The sequence below is a fragment of the Arabidopsis thaliana genome, chromosome 2 (genome assembly GCF_000001735.4).
Source record: "Arabidopsis thaliana chromosome 2, partial sequence".
In the NCBI taxonomy this organism is placed as follows: domain Eukaryota; kingdom Viridiplantae; phylum Streptophyta; class Magnoliopsida; order Brassicales; family Brassicaceae; genus Arabidopsis; species Arabidopsis thaliana.
The window spans coordinates 9,579,330-9,599,322 of NC_003071.7; the positions used below are offsets into that span (position 1 = coordinate 9,579,330).

The 19,993-nt window shown below is 35.6% G+C and overlaps 5 protein-coding genes, 1 long non-coding RNA gene and 1 other non-coding gene across 10 annotated transcripts; 5 read left to right on the forward strand and 2 right to left on the reverse strand.

Annotated features, from left to right (window-relative positions):
- Positions 1–317: 317 nt before the first annotated feature.
- Positions 318–4,572, forward strand: SVP (K-box region and MADS-box transcription factor family protein). Of its 3 annotated transcripts, NM_001335800.1 has the most exons (10): positions 513–600; positions 1,069–1,269; positions 2,177–2,255; positions 2,542–2,606; positions 2,722–2,821; positions 2,907–2,948; positions 3,060–3,101; positions 3,573–3,614; positions 3,713–3,864; positions 4,256–4,557. In NM_001335800.1, exons 2-10 carry the CDS (start codon positions 1,088–1,090, stop codon positions 4,272–4,274), a joined length of 723 nt encoding a protein of 240 aa, NP_001324584.1. In that variant the 5' UTR covers positions 513–600; positions 1,069–1,087; the 3' UTR covers positions 4,275–4,557. The 3 variants fall into 3 exon arrangements, with proteins under 3 accessions (NP_179840.2, NP_001324584.1, NP_001154528.1); NM_127820.4 differs by having other exon boundaries at positions 318–1,269; positions 4,256–4,572; NM_001161056.1 differs by having other exon boundaries at positions 545–1,254.
- A 1,647-nt stretch (positions 4,573–6,219) lies between these two features.
- NET2D (Kinase interacting (KIP1-like) family protein) lies at positions 6,220–10,037 on the forward strand. Its single transcript, NM_127822.3, has 2 exons — positions 6,220–6,656; positions 6,760–10,037. Exons 1-2 carry the CDS (start codon positions 6,563–6,565, stop codon positions 9,507–9,509), a joined length of 2,844 nt encoding a protein of 947 aa, NP_179842.2. The 5' UTR covers positions 6,220–6,562; the 3' UTR covers positions 9,510–10,037.
- A 68-nt stretch (positions 10,038–10,105) lies between these two features.
- Positions 10,106–11,603, reverse strand: NIC1 (nicotinamidase 1). Of its 2 annotated transcripts, NM_127823.3 has the most exons (5): positions 11,368–11,603; positions 10,979–11,162; positions 10,752–10,885; positions 10,468–10,653; positions 10,106–10,355 (listed from the first exon to the last, which is right to left on the reverse strand). In NM_127823.3, exons 1-5 carry the CDS (start codon positions 11,515–11,517, stop codon positions 10,275–10,277), a joined length of 735 nt encoding a protein of 244 aa, NP_565539.1. In that variant the 5' UTR covers positions 11,518–11,603; the 3' UTR covers positions 10,106–10,274. The 2 variants fall into 2 exon arrangements, with proteins under 2 accessions (NP_565539.1, NP_973511.1); NM_201782.3 differs by having other exon boundaries at positions 10,220–10,355; positions 10,468–10,885.
- A 94-nt stretch (positions 11,604–11,697) lies between these two features.
- Positions 11,698–11,770, forward strand: AT2G22580. The gene has a single exon. It is a non-coding gene; the product is annotated as a tRNA-Ala (tRNA).
- Positions 11,771–12,459: 689 nt separating this feature from the next.
- AT2G07645 lies at positions 12,460–12,976 on the reverse strand. Its single transcript, NR_140232.1, has one exon. It is a non-coding gene; the product is annotated as an other RNA (long non-coding RNA).
- Positions 12,977–13,626: 650 nt separating this feature from the next.
- Positions 13,627–15,250, forward strand: AT2G22590 (UDP-Glycosyltransferase superfamily protein). Its single transcript, NM_127824.7, has one exon. It carries the CDS (start codon positions 13,683–13,685, stop codon positions 15,093–15,095), a length of 1,413 nt encoding a protein of 470 aa, NP_565540.4. The 5' UTR covers positions 13,627–13,682; the 3' UTR covers positions 15,096–15,250.
- Positions 15,251–17,196: 1,946 nt separating this feature from the next.
- AT2G22600 (RNA-binding KH domain-containing protein) lies at positions 17,197–19,898 on the forward strand. The gene is made up of 7 exons (NM_179695.2): positions 17,197–17,857; positions 17,966–18,385; positions 18,489–18,755; positions 18,847–19,017; positions 19,082–19,317; positions 19,405–19,513; positions 19,596–19,898. Exons 1-7 carry the CDS (start codon positions 17,288–17,290, stop codon positions 19,719–19,721), a joined length of 1,899 nt encoding a protein of 632 aa, NP_850026.1. The 5' UTR covers positions 17,197–17,287; the 3' UTR covers positions 19,722–19,898.
- Positions 19,899–19,993: the final 95 nt, after the last annotated feature.

Genomic DNA, 19,993 nt, shown 5'->3' on the forward strand with positions numbered 1-19,993 from the left:
CCGAACTCACAAACTTATTTCTTTCAGTAAAAACAAAACATTGTCCTCAGAAAAATTCTGAAATGTCATCTTCCCAAATGTTTTTACATAAATAAAAATAATATACAGTTGATATTATTTTGTTCTTTCTGAATTTTGTTATGAGGTACCATTACCATATAGTACGTAGATTTACAAAAATGAAAATACGTTGTAGCCCTTGATGTTCTTCAGGTCTTCTAGTTAGTTTTTGCAGTAAATACCAACCAATTAGTTACAAGGAGTATAAGTGAACAAAGTGAGACAACTCATTTTATGCTTCCCTATAAAAAGAAATTCCCCACTGACCCAAACACACACTTCTCTTCTCTCTCTCATCTCATTGGAGACTTATAAATCCTATTACCTCACCATATCCAATAACCACCACACACAGACCAATATCCAAAAAAAAAACTAAAACTAAAAATATAATATATATCGTTTTCTTTCCAAAAATAATCATTTAAGAAACCCCATCATCTTGATAGTATTATAAAATTAATAAACCTCTCCCTGAAAATATCTCATCCTTCACCAATCAAAACCTTCTCATGTCTTCTTCTCTCCTCGACCTTTGAGGTGGAAAATTAAATATATTCCCTTAGCTTTTTTTCTCCTTTAGTTTTCTTCTTCTTCTTGAGTTTTTTTTCTTTTGATCCTCTCTAATTTCCTTGTTGATTCATCGACTAGATCTAATTCTTCTCACAAAAGACTGAGTGTGTTCTTTCTTTCAAATCTTTCAAAAACTAGGGTTTTTACTGTCTTGAAATCATATTTATTCTTCTAAATTTAGCAAAAAGAACACGATTTACTTTCCATTTCAGTCGTCTTGTCACTCTCTCTCTCTTCTTTAAAGTCTCCCTTTTTAGCAAAAATTCTCTCTCTCACAAAATTTATTTCCTCTGGCTTCTTCTTCCTCCTCCTCCATCTCTTCTCTTTACTCTCTCTTTAATCATCTCTCATTCTTGAATCTTGATCCATCAAAATCAATCCCGTTCTCGAAAGATCCATTAAAATCAAAACCTAAGCTCTCTCTCTTGCTTCTAGGGTTTTTTTGTTCGTTGTGATGGCGAGAGAAAAGATTCAGATCAGGAAGATCGACAACGCAACGGCGAGACAAGTGACGTTTTCGAAACGAAGAAGAGGGCTTTTCAAGAAAGCTGAAGAACTCTCCGTTCTCTGCGACGCCGATGTCGCTCTCATCATCTTCTCTTCCACCGGAAAACTGTTCGAGTTCTGTAGCTCCAGGTCTTTCTTTCTCTCTCTAACTTCCCTCTCTATAGATTTCTCATAACTCATCGAAGGAATCTTGTCTAGATCCAGACAAAAAACTTTAAAGAGTTTTTAGATGTATATCTGATACATAGGAGTTTACTGTATCAATCTTTATAGGACCACTAACTATTTATATAATTAAAATAGTTGTTAGAAACATTAATCATGACCATAAATGACATATATAAAGTGTATAGTAAAACTCTGTATTTAGATAAATTAAGGTATCTAACTACGGTAATATTCAAAAAGATGTAAATCTGGATATGCATATATGTATATTATTAGTATATAAATACATGCTCTATAGTAGGTATTTGTGTCAACCATGTATAAATCTATGTATATAGATATTGTGGTATGATATGTTTAAGCCGTCAATGTCATATTTATATAGAAATATGTGGGTACCATAACATGAGGAAGTATCTATATGTGTGGATGTATAAAGCTTTCCCTTTGAAGAAGTAATCTAAAAATAATATATATATATATATGTATATGTATAGATATGTTGGAATCTTTATTAGTGTTGGGAAAAGTCATTTAGAGAGATATTATTGATATTAGGGATCTAAAATGACTTATCGTATTACAGAGATACGATTTTGGATTTTTGACCCACTAGTTATCAGCTCAGTTCCTATCTTCGGGGACATACACACTTTCACAGATAATTGTGTATATATGTAACTGAAAACGATAGTGTTAACATGAAATAATGTACATGTTTGGGATTAAATGTGTTTTGTGGATTTGGTTTGCATCTTTTGATTTTAGATTTTGGTATATTGTCGGTGTTTACATATGCACATTGTTAATATCAACAGTATAGTTGTTTATAATAAGTTATTTATTGGAATGTGTTTATATTATGAAGCATGAAGGAAGTCCTAGAGAGGCATAACTTGCAGTCAAAGAACTTGGAGAAGCTTGATCAGCCATCTCTTGAGTTACAGGTTAGCTACATTCTCGAAACGACCACACATTTTCTTTCCCGATTTCTGTAACTTGCAAAATCGAGTATTACTCCGTTGAATTACCAATATGTTTTAGATTGTTGTATTTATTGACCAAGAATCTCTTAAAACTTTGTATTAATAGGTACAAAACTTTATATTATTGCATATGATTAATTAGACTCGATCCATGTAGTAGTCATGTAGAGTAGTCCTGTGTAGAGAGTTGAGCTTTAGATCATTATGGATATGATTAAGAGCTTAAATCAATGTTTTATTCTGTTAGCTGGTTGAGAACAGTGATCACGCCCGAATGAGTAAAGAAATTGCGGACAAGAGCCACCGACTAAGGTACGTTATATATGTATATTCTATGACTTTTGAACTAACTATCATTTTCTAACTAATTTTTTTTTTGATCAACCACTATCATTTTCTAACTGTGTGTTTACATGATCATATATAGGCAAATGAGAGGAGAGGAACTTCAAGGACTTGACATTGAAGAGCTTCAGCAGCTAGAGAAGGCCCTTGAAACTGGTTTGACGCGTGTGATTGAAACAAAGGTTGTTAAGAAAATTACTTGATACCATGTATAAGTTTCTCTAAGCTTACGAGTATGCAATTTACTAATACGAGATGTGTTTGCAGAGTGACAAGATTATGAGTGAGATCAGCGAACTTCAGAAAAAGGTAATAATTAACCAAAATAACGTTTATTCTTTACTTGATGATTTCAATATTAATTTTGGCAGTTTCAAGATCCAAAATTTTCATCTTCTTCTCTTTTTTTTTGGTGTTCAGGGAATGCAATTGATGGATGAGAACAAGCGGTTGAGGCAGCAAGTATGTGTCTTACCCTCTCTGTTGATAACAAATCCCTTTCTTTTGTCTACCATTAACGTACACACCCCTAAATTTAATCCCCAGTTGTCTACAACACATATGTTTGATCATACTGTGAGATAAATGAATAAACCAAGTGATATAGCGCGATTTAAAAATGTCTTTAAAACTAAAGGTAACCATGTAGCTAGTTAGTCTCTAGGGTCCTAGAGGTCTACGAGTGTGCATGCATGGATTTGGTGCGTTTTTTCTTTTTCATCTTCATTTTGTTTTTTGAAACAGGGAACCATAAACGAATATATATCTAATTCTTGTTTGATATATAGTTTGGTCGAGGCTTCATGTCAAGATTTGCTCATTCGTAGTTAGTTGATCTCTAGAGAAATTCAAAACACATGGTGCCACTAAAAACACAAAATGCAAATACTTAGCTAGAGAACTTAATGATATGTTTTGTCTTGATTTTTGCAGGGAACGCAACTAACGGAAGAGAACGAGCGACTTGGCATGCAAGTACGTGGATATATATATAGTCTTGATTATTTTGAATTTTGTATGTTTGTTATCAGTTTAATGTTAAATTTGGAATATTTTTTTTTGGTTACGTGTAGATATGTAACAATGTGCATGCACACGGTGGTGCTGAATCGGAGAACGCTGCTGTGTACGAGGAAGGACAGTCGTCGGAGTCTATTACTAACGCCGGAAACTCTACCGGAGCGCCTGTTGACTCCGAGAGCTCCGACACTTCCCTTAGGCTCGGGTAACCAATTAATCACCCTTTCTTTTTACATTCTTTTGAGTTGATAGCTTTACATGATTTTTTTTTTGTTTTTAAATTGAGACAAAGAATATAAAAATATATACTTTAAACGACCATATACATGTATGTTGTCCATATTTATTGGCATTGCAAGATATGGATGACACAGAATCGTAAATAAATTTGGTTTATTTGTTGTATATTTGTAATTCTAACAAATAACATGTTATTTTGTATATTTTACATGATATCATGCTATTTGTTAAAATTACCTGTCATAAAAAACACCACTTATTTATGGTTTGTTTTTTGAAAATTCTGGCACAAATCTAATCATCTACAAAATCACTCTAAAAAATAAGTTATTGATTTAATGTATGGTGTTGTGCAGCTTACCGTATGGTGGTTAGAGATGGAACAATTCAAAGAAGTTGATGGAGTGAGGAGAGTAATGTAAATCTTTTTAACTCGGTAGTAACAAGAGACAATGTCTAAGTAGTGAATTCTCAAATGTTTGTGTAAGTTTCTGCCTATGGAAGAGGCTTTCATTTTTATGATTTTCACTATGTATGATCTCTCTTCACTGCATTTCTGGTTAGTAACGCTTGTCACCGATAAACTTTCTCGTTATGGAAAGTTAGAATATAAAATATTGTAGAATTTTGATTATCGATATACTCTTGGTTAGGGATCAAAAATATATTTTAGTGATGCCTCAAATAACTAATAATCATCATAGGACTCAGTCTCATTAGAAATTTTAGTGTAACAAAAGTGTGATTCGAATTCATCTTGTTGTTTTGTTGAATTTGTTGCAAAGTTTTACAAGTTTTCTCAGACCAGAGATTTCAAGTGTCTTCATTGGTGATGATTCTGGTGAATTGATGATCTTACTTGTGTGTGTGACACTTGCAATGTGTCTTGTTTGAGAAACACATTTGTAGTTTAGTTGGAGCTGTGCGGTTGGATGAGACTGAGTTCTATGATAATAAATTAGAAGCAAAGTTTCAAACCATATTCATACGATTCATTATGTTAGCAACAAGAAATATGAATATGGTTTGAAACTTTGCTTCTAATTCATCATTCGTTACACAACGTCCAAAATCTAAAAAAGTTTCAGATTTTCTCAAAATTCAGTAAATGGGCCTCTATATAATGAGGTTTGACGTTTTAGAGATACTTTGCACAAGAAAGAAGGTTCTGGTCGGATCGTTACACACCGACCTTTGACCGGTTCATCAAAACGTGTCCGGTTTTATGTTTAAACCGTCACAAAGGGGAAAAAAGTTCTTTAAGATTCAATTACTTAATGATTAAATTCTTTGCTTGCTTCAACATCTTTACAACTTTTTTATTAAACAAAACGACATTTTCACATTCCTTTATCCACTAAAATTCTTTGTCAGATTAATCTATATATACATTTTTGCAGCTATTTTAGCAAATAAATCTTAGAGTTAGATTTATTTACAACTCAATGCCATTAACATTAAATTTTTTTTCCAAAATAATTAATTTTACATTAAATTTTTAATTTAAATTGTCAATCACATTATCAATCAAATTTAATCCAAACAAACTTCACATCAATCCCTTAAAATTAGCATAAACTTCACATTAATTATTTAGACATGAAAATATTTATTTAAAGATTTAAATCTTCTAAATTTTTGCTTTTAGAGTTATTATATCATTACCTAAAAGGCAAAAAATATTAATTTTTTAAATATTATTATTTATATATTTAAACTTCATAAAACATTATTAATATTTGAATTTATAAAAAGTTTAATCTATCAAAACTAATTAACATTATTATATAATATATAAAATTAAAAAAATCTCAAAAAAAATTTCGTCATATTTTGTGATTCGAAATTTTAAGAATGAACATATATATTAACCAATTGGCGAAAAATGTGTGGGTTCAACGTCCCGCAACGACTAAAATATTTTGACAATGATTCATAAACATATTATAAATAAGATCAATATTAATAAAATAAATAGTTTTTTTTTGTGGACGGGTTTGGAAGGACGGGTTTGGCAGGACGTTACTTAGTAACAATAGTAAACTATAAAATAATTTACAAAATTTTATATATATTAATTTTAAAAAATGAATTGTCTCCGCGGTATACCGCGGGTTAAAATCTAGTTTAATTTAATAAAATCATACATTTCTGACATGTTCTGTAACGTTTGATGATTCATAAGAATCATCGGAAGAGAATCCTTCCGACTTCTCCTACCACGACGCTGGCACTATAACATTCGTGTAAACACCATTCGTACATATAAATCAAATATTGAAAATTTTGTAACAATTTTTTTTTTAATAGTCTTTAAAATATTTTTACCAAAATACTATTAAGGTAGAGAGAGAGAAAGAAGAGCGAAGTTTGCTCCCACCCATGATCGCTCTTCTCTAAGAAAGAAAGAAAAAAAAAAGAGATTCAATTGTTGCACGTTCTTTCCTCAATTCTGATTTTGATTTACAACCAAAAAAGACCTTTAAGTTTCCTTGTGGGTCTCTCTAAAAACCGAAACTTTTCTCTTTCTTTTTCTTTTCTTATTAAGATCTAGACTCTACAGAGAGAGATTGTTGGTTCACACACATATCAAAGTTACAATCTTTCTGGGAATTTGAATGAATACGATCAAAAAGAGTTGAAAAAACGAAAACTTTACGACGATGCTGCAACGAGCTGCGAGTAATGCGTATTCATGGTGGTGGGCGAGTCATATTCGAACCAAACAATCTAAATGGCTCGAACAAAACCTTCAAGGTCTCTCCTTTTGAATCCATGTCTCTTTATATAGGTGTTTGTTTCTAAAAAGTTGAGATCTTTGAGGTTTGATCTATTTTTTGTTTTGGATATGAATTTGTAGATATTGAAGAGAAGGTTCAATATGTGTTGAAGCTATTACAAGAAGATGGAGATTCGTTTGCGAAGCGTGCAGAGATGTATTATAAGAAGAGACCAGAACTCATTAGCTTCGTTGAAGAATCTTACAGAGCTTATAGAGCTTTAGCTGAACGTTATGATCATATTTCTACAGAGCTTCAAAATGCTAACACGACGATCGCCTCTGTTTTTCCTGATCAAGTTCCAAACTTTGCCATGGATGATGATATTGATATGTCTAAATTTGCTAAAAGATCGAATATTTCTGGTGCTAATGTCCCTAATGTTCCCAAACTGCCTGTTAAGGATTTGAAGAGTGCGGTTAGAGTGGCTACGAAGAAGCTTCAGCCGAGGAAATCTATGAAGTACACGGGTGGTTCTACGAATGTTGTTGTTAAGAGCTCGGGTTTGAGTAAGCCTGAGGCGATGGGGGAGATTGATAAGTTGCAGAAAGAGATTTTGGCGTTGCAGACGGAGAAGGAGTTTGTGAAGAGTTCTTATGAGATAGGTTTGTCTAAGTATTGGGAGTTTGAAAAAGGTATTAAGGAGAAACAAGAGAGGATCTGTGGTTTGCAGGATGAGTTTGGTGAGAGTGTTGCGATTGAAGACGAGGAAGCTCGGAGATTGATGACCGAGACTGCGATAAAGTCTTGTCAGGAGAAGCTAGTGGAGTTGCAGGAGAAGCAAGAGAAGTCTTATGAAGAAGCTAGAGAAGAGCATGTGAAGATTAAAGAGTCTAAAGAGAAGCTAAGATCTATGGCAAGCCAGTTTCTAGGTGATGAAAGTGTCTTTGCGAAAGACGATGGTGATGAAGTTAGAAGAACAGCAGAGTTGGATCATGAGATCAAAGAGATGTCTAGGAAGAAGAAAGAGTTGGAATCTGTTAAGGAGAAGATTAGAGAACATTTTGAGTCTGGTGCGAATTCATCGCTCAATGGGACAGATATGGCTGAGAAAGTCGATGAGCTTGTGAACAAAGTGATTAGCTTGGAGAGTGCGGTTTCCTCGCAGACTGCTTTGATACAGAGACTAAGAAACGAGACCAACGGTCTTCAGACGCAGATCAGTACTCTTGAAACAGATAAGGCGTTGTTAGCAGACGACAAGAGTGATCTGAGGAACAAGCTGAAGGAAATGGAAGAGAAACTCAAGGCATTGCAGGATTTGGACAGAAATGTTTTGGACAAGAGTAGCAATCTGCAGACACATTTTGATGACGCTTGTCATAATCTTGATAACCTCTCTGGTGGGAACCTGCATGAGGTGAAGCCAGAGAGCGAGTCTGATAACTTGGCGATTAGTATAGAACCGCAGAAAGATCTGGAAGGTGAGAAGAGGACTTTAGATATCAGTGAAGAGATAAAGGAACATCAAAAGGAAACGGGTGAGGAGAAGAAAGAAGCACCTGTGAAGAGTGTAAAATTCGAGCAGACCCGCAATGCGACAATAGCAGAAGATAGTACCATCCCAAGTACAAATCCAGACACTGTGTTGGAATCTACTGAAAAAGTAGATTCTGATTTAGAGAAGCAAGATGCATCTGATAAGACAGATTCTGTTCTTGATAATGTTTTAGAGAACCAAGCTGCATCTGATCAGACAGATTCTGTTCTTGATTCTGTTTTGGAGAAGCAAGGTGAATCTGATAAGATAGATTCTGTGCCGAGTAATGTTTCAGAGAAGGAGTCTGATATCAGTTTCAATGGTGAACAACAAGAGGATCAAAAGGAGAAAGAAGGTGAACCAGATTGGAAAGAGATGTTCATGAAGGGAATGGAGAACAGGGAAAAGCATTTGCTTACAGAGTACACAACTATTCTCAGGAACTTCAAGGATATGAAGAAAACTTTGGATGAAACCAAGACAAAGATGAAGACAGAGAATGCGACAAAAGATGATGAGATCAAGCTACTAAGAGAGAAAATGAGCCTCTTGCAGAAGGGTCTAGGAGACAGTAATGACTTGATGGAAAACCAATTGTCAAACGACGACTACTCCATCGGATTCATGGCTGCAGAAAACCAGAACATGTCCCTGGTTGAGGAGCAGTTCAGGCTGAATATTGATGAGCTTCTAGAAGAGAATTTGGATTTCTGGTTAAGGTTCAGCACAGCATTTGGACAGATACAGAGCTACGACACTTCAATCGAAGATCTACAAGCCGAGATATCAAAGCTCGAGCAGAGAAGAAAGCAAGATGGAAGCAGCACAGCCAAATATGCCCTGAGATCAGATGTTCGACCACTGTATGTACACTTAAGGGAAATAAACACAGACCTGGGGCTCTGGCTGGAGAAAGGTGCTGCCTTGAAAGAGGAACTGAAATCCAGATTCGAGTCCTTGTGTAACATACAGGATGAGATAACAAAAGCCCTCAAGTCAAGTGCTGAAGACGATGATTTCAGATTCACGAGCTATCAAGCTGCTAAATTCCAAGGTGAGGTGTTGAACATGAAGCAGGAGAACAACAAAGTGGCAGACGAGTTACAGGCCGGGTTAGATCACATTACCACGCTTCAACTCGAGGTTGATAAGACTCTAGGAAAGCTGATCGACGAGTTTGCTCTTTCGGGTTCAAAGAACAAATCTGATCTTGATCTCCAGCATTCCGATAGCCGCTCAAGAGTGCCCTTAAGGTCATTCATCTTTGGCTCCAAACAAAAGAGAGCAAAGCCATCCATATTCTCCTGCATGCATCCCTCACTATATAGAAAGATGAAGACTTCTACATAGGTAACATTTGCATATTATATACTACATACTATCCAGAGAGTTAACTGGTTCATATACTGTAATTTATCAGATTCATGGAGGATTTGATTCATTCGTGTCTTTCTTTTACCTGTATTTTCCCTGGGAGGTTAACCTCTCTTTTCTTTCGGTTTGCGAGATTGAAACAATAGTTTTTGTGTGTTGGTTATATGCTTTATGAGTTTTGTAGATTGTTCACAGTTTGTAACTGGTGAAACAAGAGGAATGTCTTCAGGCTTTTTACATTTTCTTTTTCTTCATCAAAATTGTATGTTCAGAACCATTACAAGAAATAGAGTTTGTGATTTATTGTATTTTCATAATGGTACAAAAATAAGCAATAATTCTCCACTAACCTTATGAGACTATATATACTACAGGACTGTACTAAGAGCCATTATCAGATGAGAAATAAATTATGTCATTCTGCAACAGTTATGCTTGATTATCAGTGAACAAGCTTTCATGAAAATAGACACACTAGTTCTGCAACAATCCTATAAAACTATGCTATGAATCTAAGAGCCATTATTTCTTAAAAACTGTGTAAAATCAGATTGAAAATTTCATTTAGACAGATGAGAAACCCATCATATTATTTGTCATTCTGAAACAGTTACACAAGAGTTGAAATTCAGAGAACAAGCTTCATGAACAATTTACACGAAAGAAAAGAGAGGCAAACTCAACAATTTACTGAAATATTTGATATCAAGAGTGTTATGTTTATAAACGAGATATAGTCTTTCAAGTCTCAAAAGAAATTTTAGAGACTACCTGAGCTCCTCTTCCTTTAGCCATATATAGACCTACATGGTGCATCAACTCCTGATACAAAGAAACACAACAGAAGAATAAGAAGATGAACCGATTCCAAGTGTTAATTGACAACAACAACAAAAACTAAACATGCTAATTTCAGAAGCATCAAACTTTTCACCTGAGGATGAGCCTGAGCGCCTTTGATGTCTTTCGCAACATGAAGAGGAAGGTCAAAAGTAGCACAGCCACGGGAGTACACTACCACATCTTCTACAGGAGAAAGAACACCGTGGTTTCGGGCAGAAAGTGCAGTAGCCACAAAATCAAACACACATATGTCTGTACAGATACCTACAACGACAATCTTAAGATTCCCAAAACATAGGGATGTTCAAGATTTGTTTAAAAGCAGTAAACTTGTTCAACATCAAAACTGAGCATTTTATCAAAAGAAAAACTTACAACTTTGATCTGTTTTTCCTTAACCCAATCCACAAAAACATTAGAACCATCACTCTCCATCGAACCCACAAACCCATTAATACAATCCTTTCGTCTAAGAGTGGCACAATCCTCACTTTCAAGCCATTTCAGAGCTGATTCATTATTATCAAAAGAAGAAGAAGAAATCAAGACACTGTCTCTAGTAATAGAATCAAACAAAGACACTAAGAAAGCTACACCAATACCAGGAACAAGTTCTGATTCTTCAGTTCCTATAATACAATGAGGAGGATAAGGTCTCTCCGGAATATCTGGATGATGAGAGTCAATAAACGCCAAAACCGGCCATTTCCGATCACAGAACTCTCTAGCAAGCTTTGCACTTTCCTCCACCATCTTCGATATCTGTTCATTATGCTTTGTTGGAGCCTGCCAAGTCAAACAGCTTCACTTAGGCAATATCACAAACACTTGGAAGACATTAAGAAACAAAAAAACAAACAAACAAAGTCACAATTCTTTTCACTTCGTTTACAAAACGTTTGACTTAAGCAATATCACAAATACTTGGAAGGCATTAAGAAACAAAAACAAGCAAAGTCACAATTGTTTTTTTCGAGAAATTGAACCAAACCATATTGCCGGAGCCAATTGTGCAGAAGCCATTAACAACGTCAACGATGACGAGACCAACGCTTGAGTCTCGATTCAAAATCAGAGGTTCTTCCTCATCTACTGGAATCTGCTTCTTTAGCTGATCAAATATCGTTTCATGATTCGCCATATCGATACGAGTCTAGAAAAAATTGAGAAAACTGGATCAAAAATTTGTAAAGTAATTAATATAGAGTAAACATGATCAAAAACTGGATCATGTTTTGCTTAGTCAGATAATTTTCAGATAATATAAATTTCTGTTTTAAGTATTTCGATATAATAAATAAAATTAGTATTGTTACCAATTGGGGGTGTAGCTCATATGGTAGAGCGCTCGTTTCGCATGCGAGAGGCACGGGGTTCGATTCCCCGCACCTCCATTTTGATCTCTCTGTGACTCTTACCGTCTTACGTATATACTTTTTGCCTGTTCAGATGAAAGCAGATTATGGGCTAACAAAGCGAGCCCATTAGTTAAAAAGACTTCCCAATCAGGCAGGCAATCACAAGCGAAGCCCTTCAATTTTTTTAATATTAAAGAAAAACTTTTATGCATCAAAATTTGAACTTTTATTCTATTTTATTTTGTGTTCAATTTCAATTATATTATATCAGAAATGTGTTACATGATACATAAACCATTTAAATATAATTATTACCAAAATAAAAGACCATAATTTCGATAAAAAAAAATGGTAGTAACACTTCTTCCTAAATGGAAGTTTTAGAGACAACATATGAAATCTGTTAAGTCTTTTTTTTATATACTTGGCTAACATTTTATAGATGAAATTCTCAAAGGAGTTTTGCAACACTCTTATTATACAAACATACAAATAGTTTATTTAAAATGGTTTTGGAACATGTCTTTTATAATACCCTATCAATCATTACCGATTTGTAACTATGCTTTCTTTTTCTATGGAAGATGGATAATCCAATCAAGGGGCATCGATAACATCACCATCATCAGACCATGTCTTTAGGAAGAGGAAGTTATCATGGAGATCAATTCCTCGAAAAGATTTGTCTATTGTCATATCAAATACCCAAATGACTTCTCTAAACTATAGGTTATGATAAAATTCACCGATTGTTAAGAAAGACCACCAAAAAGATTTTTAAAAAAATATTACATTACAAGTCAAACAAATCGATATATCACGAGACGAGAGACATCGCTAAGATGAATTTGTCAGAACTATCGTGTTGAGGGAAGAATTGGACAAGTCTCAATTCTGGCCCAAAAAGAGTTGACAGCTCGATTTCGACTTATAAGTCAAAGCCCGTTACAAACAAAGCCCAATCCATTGAAAATGAATGTTCTGGAGAAAGGACAGATCATCGCATTAAACAGAGGGAATTGGCCGGATTACCCTCGTCGTACGCCCTAAACAAGCGGCTATAAATAAAGAATGGAAAGAAACGTTGATGGGACGGGAATTTGGCACTAATACAGCGACAATACAACCACAAGCGAAGAAACGATTGTTGACGCCCTAATTCGACGAGCTGAAGACTCGAGGAAGGATCGCCCTGACCTCAGGATCGCCGCTCCCACTCTTCCCCGTTCTGAGATCGTTGCCCTCAACGCGTCTACCTCACTTAGCTTCCGGCTCGAACAACTTGAAGATTCTTCTTACTTCTCCAGAGATCCCATTCTTTGTACTTGTTTGATTCCTGTATCAACATATCGGTAGAAACATGTTGAATTGATAGGCCAACCAAATCAAAAATTTAAAGCAAAAGCGAAATCAAAATCTTATATGGGGTCGTTGTAGGAAAACCTTGATCATTTTGTTTGAATAAAATTTTACGCCTACCGAAGAAAACAATGATACGTCTTCCAATGAAATGCTAAACTATCAATGACTATGCACGATACTACTATAATAACGCAACCTCTTTGTCCTAGCAAAATAGATATTCGAATTTAAAAATTCGTATGCATGAACTTTTTGTGGAAAGAATCAGATCTCAAAAGTAGTCTAACTATATGTGGTGATTATGGAAACAGATCACTTATAGTAATCTGATACTATTGGGTGTCCATATGTACGGTAATACTACCACACATCTTACCGACCTAAACTTAATCTCAGCTGTTAATCGTACCTACAACATCTGTTTTCACAATCAAATAAAATAACACTATACTTGTAATGCTGTAATGTTTTAATACCTTTATTTTATCGAACGTAACCCACTCTGACCCGTTCGTATATATATCTATATGCTTGCCTATAAATGAAGATAGTCAAGAGTCGATAACTCGATATCATCAAAGTGAAAATGACAAACTTCAAAGACAACGATGGAGATGGAACCAAACTCCACGTGGTAATGTTTCCATGGTTAGCCTTTGGTCACATGGTTCCATACTTGGAGCTCTCTAAACTCATAGCTCAAAAGGGTCACAAAGTCTCTTTCATTTCCACTCCACGTAACATCGACCGTCTCCTCCCACGGTTACCGGAAAATCTCTCCTCCGTCATTAACTTCGTCAAGCTATCACTTCCCGTCGGCGACAACAAACTCCCGGAAGACGGTGAAGCTACCACAGACGTCCCTTTCGAACTCATACCTTACTTAAAAATCGCTTACGACGGGTTAAAAGTTCCGGTGACGGAGTTTCTTGAATCTTCGAAACCCGATTGGGTTCTTCAAGATTTCGCGGGGTTTTGGCTTCCTCCAATCTCTCGTCGTCTCGGAATCAAAACCGGATTCTTTAGCGCTTTCAACGGCGCGACGCTCGGTATTCTTAAACCGCCGGGGTTCGAAGAGTACCGTACTTCGCCGGCGGATTTTATGAAGCCGCCTAAGTGGGTTCCGTTTGAAACTTCGGTAGCTTTCAAGTTATTTGAATGCAGGTTCATTTTCAAAGGATTTATGGCGGAAACCACCGAAGGGAATGTTCCCGACATCCACCGTGTCGGCGGCGTAATTGACGGCTGTGACGTCATCTTCGTACGGAGCTGTTACGAGTATGAAGCGGAGTGGTTAGGACTTACACAAGAACTTCACCGGAAACCGGTTATACCGGTCGGAGTTTTGCCTCCAAAACCGGACGAAAAGTTTGAAGATACCGACACGTGGCTGTCTGTTAAAAAATGGTTGGACTCACGGAAAAGTAAGTCCATTGTCTACGTAGCTTTTGGTTCAGAAGCTAAACCGAGTCAAACGGAGCTAAATGAGATCGCTCTCGGTTTAGAGCTTTCTGGTTTACCTTTCTTTTGGGTGTTAAAGACTCGTCGTGGTCCGTGGGATACCGAACCGGTCGAGCTTCCGGAAGGATTCGAAGAGCGTACAGCGGATAGAGGGATGGTGTGGAGAGGTTGGGTTGAGCAATTGCGTACATTGAGCCATGACTCGATCGGTTTGGTTCTGACTCATCCCGGTTGGGGAACGATAATTGAAGCTATCCGGTTTGCTAAACCGATGGCAATGCTGGTTTTTGTGTATGACCAAGGATTGAATGCGAGAGTCATTGAAGAGAAGAAAATTGGGTATATGATCCCTCGAGACGAGACAGAAGGTTTCTTTACTAAAGAAAGTGTTGCGAATTCGCTAAGATTGGTAATGGTGGAAGAAGAAGGAAAGGTTTATAGAGAGAATGTGAAGGAGATGAAAGGAGTGTTTGGAGATATGGATAGACAAGATCGTTATGTGGATTCATTCTTGGAATATCTTGTTACTAATCGTTAACTTTGAGTCTTGATCCAATGGTCGGTTAATTGAGTGAAGTTGATCAAGTGTTGCAAGGATGATCATTGTATAATGTTATGATATTTTGGAATGGTCAAGTTTTCTTGAGACAAAGAAAATTAGCGTCTCATGATATTGTGGTATCAAATACTCTATCCACATGAAAAAATATAGGGTTTATTGGCAAAGTAACACTTTTTCAAAAATAATTTGTAAAGTAGATAGTTTTTTTAGAAATTAGAGATATAACATTTTTCTTACTTTTTGTGAGATAGAGAATATGTCTAATAGACTAAAAAACAAAATATATATCAAATACTATAATACCCTTTATCTTGAGAGAGAATAAAAATAATATGAGAGACCATTTATACTTTATTTTATTTGTCTTTATTTTTTTAATTTTTATTTTAGTTTTCTTAAAAAAATTTCTTAAAAAATTACGTTGACTTTTAGAGTATTTATATGTCATTAATTTAATACACAAACATTTCAAAGATCGTTTTGTACACTAACCATTATTCATTGGTGTATGTATATACCGATATTCATAAATAGAAGTAATATTGTTTTTAATATTTTACAAATATAATGATTGTATAAACCAAATATTATTACTTAATATAATGGTTTACATGATGGTGTACATAATTAAGTTAATCTTGATGGTGTACAAAATGATTGAAACTATTATGACGATTGGATAGAATGGTGTATACAACTTTTGAATGATATCATACAAGATTGGTAAACAAAGTGTACAAAACTTGGTGTACACTTACAGGGAATGTATAAATCATTATTTCAGTTAGTGGTGTACGTCATCTCGTACACCAATTTTAGTACAGTCTCATAGATCTTTAAAGCTGTACGATCATGTACACCATATTTTCAATCATCTATGTACATCATTTTGTATACTATTATACTCACTCTATCACTTCTTACGATAATATTATATGTTGATTTTTACATTATTATCGTACACTAATATTTGTACACCAGTTTTAATAATATCACGTATACTGTCGGCTGGGATTAAATAAAAAAATGCTACATATTTTTGAAATATAGCAAAATTAGTCTTTTTAGATTCACATACAAAATTTAAAAATTAATATGATTATATGGTAATTTTTTATGAAGAATTATTATTAAACAAGGTAAAAAAATTTAAGTAAAAAAAAAAAAGAGAAAAAGTAAAATTTGACTTGAATTTTGTCTTTATCTTACTACATAATAAAATAACAAAAGGTTATATAAGTCATTTACTAAAATCTCTATTAGACAAAAAGTTGTATTAGAGTGGAAAGAGAAAAGTGTCTATTTCTCCTATTTCTAAAACAACTACTTACTTTGCAAATTATTTGTAGAAAAAGTGTCTACTTTCCAACTTATCTCAAAAATATATTCATCCTCGTTACCACCATCTCTACATTCACATTTTTTTCTTCCGAGAATCCAACTTTATGTACCATGATTTTATTTTAGAAAGAAAAAAGTTGAAGTATTAAGACATATATGTTTACTGCGGTAAATTTCTAAGATTGAGATTGAGACTGCATCAATTAAAAACGAATACTGCGGTAAATTTCTTTAAACGAGGAACAAAAGTTTATGAAAAAGAGAGGGAAAACTCTAACTCAAATTTTGGTAAAAGGTAATTTAAAACTCAAATTGAATTTGAATGAGTTCAAGTTACTAGTTACTACATTTAATGTTGATTATATTTCTATTGGAAAAACTTAAAAGTTGATTGTTTATCTCGCAATCATCCTTAAACACCACACTTGCAAATGTTACAAATGCACGTGTTTGGTACTTTACCTTTAATCTGACAAAACTTTAGCGTTTGCGTTTTGAAACGCTGCATCGCAATCGCCCGAGTGAACGTTTAACAAAATCAAAATTGAAGATTGTCAATTTCCTTCTACCATTAACCTTTCCTTTTATAAAAAATTAAAAACACACTGATATAAAATCTCAGCGAAAATCGTGGTAATTTCAGAGATTCACGCGTCCTAACTAAAATCAAATCGTGTTTTTACTCTTTTTACCTCTTTCCTATTACATCAAAAACTAATCTTTTAGCGTTTAAAAAATAAAATAAAGGTTCTTTTAGCGTTTTCTCGTTCCCGCTTACTTCACTGCGACTACAACGAAGAGTCGTTTTCACTAAAAATTGTGCCGCCATGAACAACCGCCGTGGAGTAACAACCGCCGTATCGAAGCGTCGTCCAGTGATTCACGTGTTACCAGACGAGACAGCGATACGAGTAGTCTGCCACGCGTCAGTAATCGGTGGTATAATCGGTTCAAACGGTTACGTTGTTTCAAAACTCCGGCGTGAAACCGGTACTAAAATCCATTGCGAGTCTCCAGTTAACGGCTCCGACCACTGGGTTGTGTTCATCGTTGGTTCAACCGCTGTTAACCAAAGTATTCTATTGACTGATAGAGTCGGAGAATTCTCCGGCGGTGAGCACGAAGATTGGGTGACGTGTGAAGTGTCCGCCGCTCAGACGGCGTTGATTAGGGTTTTGGAAAGATCATGGGTTGTTTTAGCCGCGAAAGATGGCGGCGGAGTTGTTGATGGTGAAGATGAAGAAGCTTATTGTGGGATTTTGGCTGATCGGAATCAGATTGGTGCTGTTTTGGGTTTGGGTGGGAAAAATGTTGAGTGGATGCGGAGAAATTCCGGTGCCATGATTAGGGTTTTGCCTCCTCCGATTTGCGGCACTAAGAATGATGAACTCATTCAGGTAAAGTTGAAGTCTTTATATGATTTTTGGTTAAAAAGTTGTTAAATTTGTTTTGGTTATTTGGTTTTTGATATGTTGTGAATGTCACTTCTTTGTGTGTTGTATTAGATTACTGGTGATGTTTTGGCTGTGAAGAAGGCACTAGTTATGGTATCGAGTTATATTCAAAATAATGCACCTCTCAATGGGTATCCACCGCCGCTTAGCATCAAAGGTTATGAGTCATTATCAACTGATGGGAACTCAGAGGATCCACATTCTGAGTTTTTCCCAAATTTGCGTTCTTCTTCGTTGTCAAATGCTACAGAAATTGTTGCATCCAATAGACATTTACCGTATGATGGTGGAAATAGTACAGAACGAAAAGTTGTGTTCAAGATAATCTTTACTAGTGTTGTAGCTGGAGGTATTATTGGGAAACAAGGAACTATTATTAGAGCTCTGCAGAATGAAACAGGTGCTTCTATTTCTGTTGGAGCTCCATTGAAAGTATCTGGTGAACGAGTTGTTACTGTTTCTGCACGTGAGGTATATAGGTTTCTATTCTTCTGCTTTCTGCTACACATTTATCCGAGTTTCTTTGTTGAATGTTGACATAATCACATTCGCTTTGTTGTTTTCTTCTCCTTAGAACCTCGAGTCACGGTACTCTCATGCACAAAATGCTCTGGCTCTTGTCTTTGCAAGATCTGTTGAGATTGATGTTGAGAAAGGTCTGCGTCCGGGATTGCACAATGGTGCCATAGTGAAAACTAAGTTGTTGGTACCATCACATTTTGCTAATAGCTTCAATGGAAACGGAAACAGAGAAGCAATCATAGCAACTGGTGCTGATGTACACATTTCAGTAGGCAACCAGGTTTTAGAGTGGATCTCAGAAAATGAAGTGGTGATTGAGGTAAGTGCATGTTTTCTTGTAATCAGTGTAAGTGTTTTCTTACCCTTAGAGATGAGAACATTGCACCTTTTGATCCTCTGATTGTTTTAAGATTAAGGGAGAGTATAGTCATGTACAGAAGGCCTTGACTCATGTTTCGTCTAAATTACGGGAAAATCTATTGCCAAAGAAGGTCCTCGGAGAAATGAGAGCTAGAGTTAGTAATCCATATGAAAGTGCAGGAGGAAGAAGCCAGATTTATAATCTGCAACCATCACAACAAGTAAGTTTGTTTCTTTCCTCCAAGCTAGAGGTGATCGCAGCCATCTAATTCAATAAAACCGCAGGATGCAAGCAGGGGTGATTCTCTCTCGGTATCAGCTGCTGTACCAGACTTGAAGATGGTTAGAAGCGGTGCAGAAGTATTGAAATCAAATTCTGTAATGCACACCGAGGTCCTTAAAGAGGTGGATGAACTCAACGACTTTACACTTCCACAAAGTTTGCTGGAGGAAGACTTGACACAAGGAATGAAACAACTTCAAATGTCTAGCAATGGAGACGTCTCTTCTTTACCACCACGGTCTGTTCTTGCCAAACAGCAACGGTTCCATTTTGTTAACAATCATTCTCGTTGAATAAAACAAAGTTTCTCTTTGTTTTGAAGCAGAAGTAAAGGTGTATCTGTGAGAAAAATTACCTTGGAGTTAGCAGTTGAGAAAGATGCTCTTGGTTCACTCTATGGCAGAGATGGCACCGGTGTGGATAATCTACAACAGGTATATAAATGATACCCTCTCTTAATATATATCTTCAGATGATGCTAGACAATGATGTTGATGAGTTTTTGCAAACTTTCAGATTTCAGGAGCCAATGTGGATGTGAAGGATCCTACAGGAACTGAAGCTACAGTCTTAATCTCTGGGAATCCTGAGCAAGCCCGCACAGCGATGTCTTTGATCGAGTCAATCCTTACTGATCAATAAATGATTGCGTTTTGCAACTACTTTTGGTTGTTTCGTTTTGAGTTTACATATCCCAAAACTCCATCCATTTTTTGTGACTGGTTTTGAAAACTAGCACTTGTTGCAGTGTTGTCTAGAAGAATACAACATTTTGCCGGTTTACCAATACTGGTTTACGAATACCGGAATCAACGACAGGAAAAAAATATTTAAAATGCTTAGTTTGAAGTCATACTAATACCGGTTCCATATTAAAATGCTTAATAGGGACTACGGGCCCAATATAAAAGTGT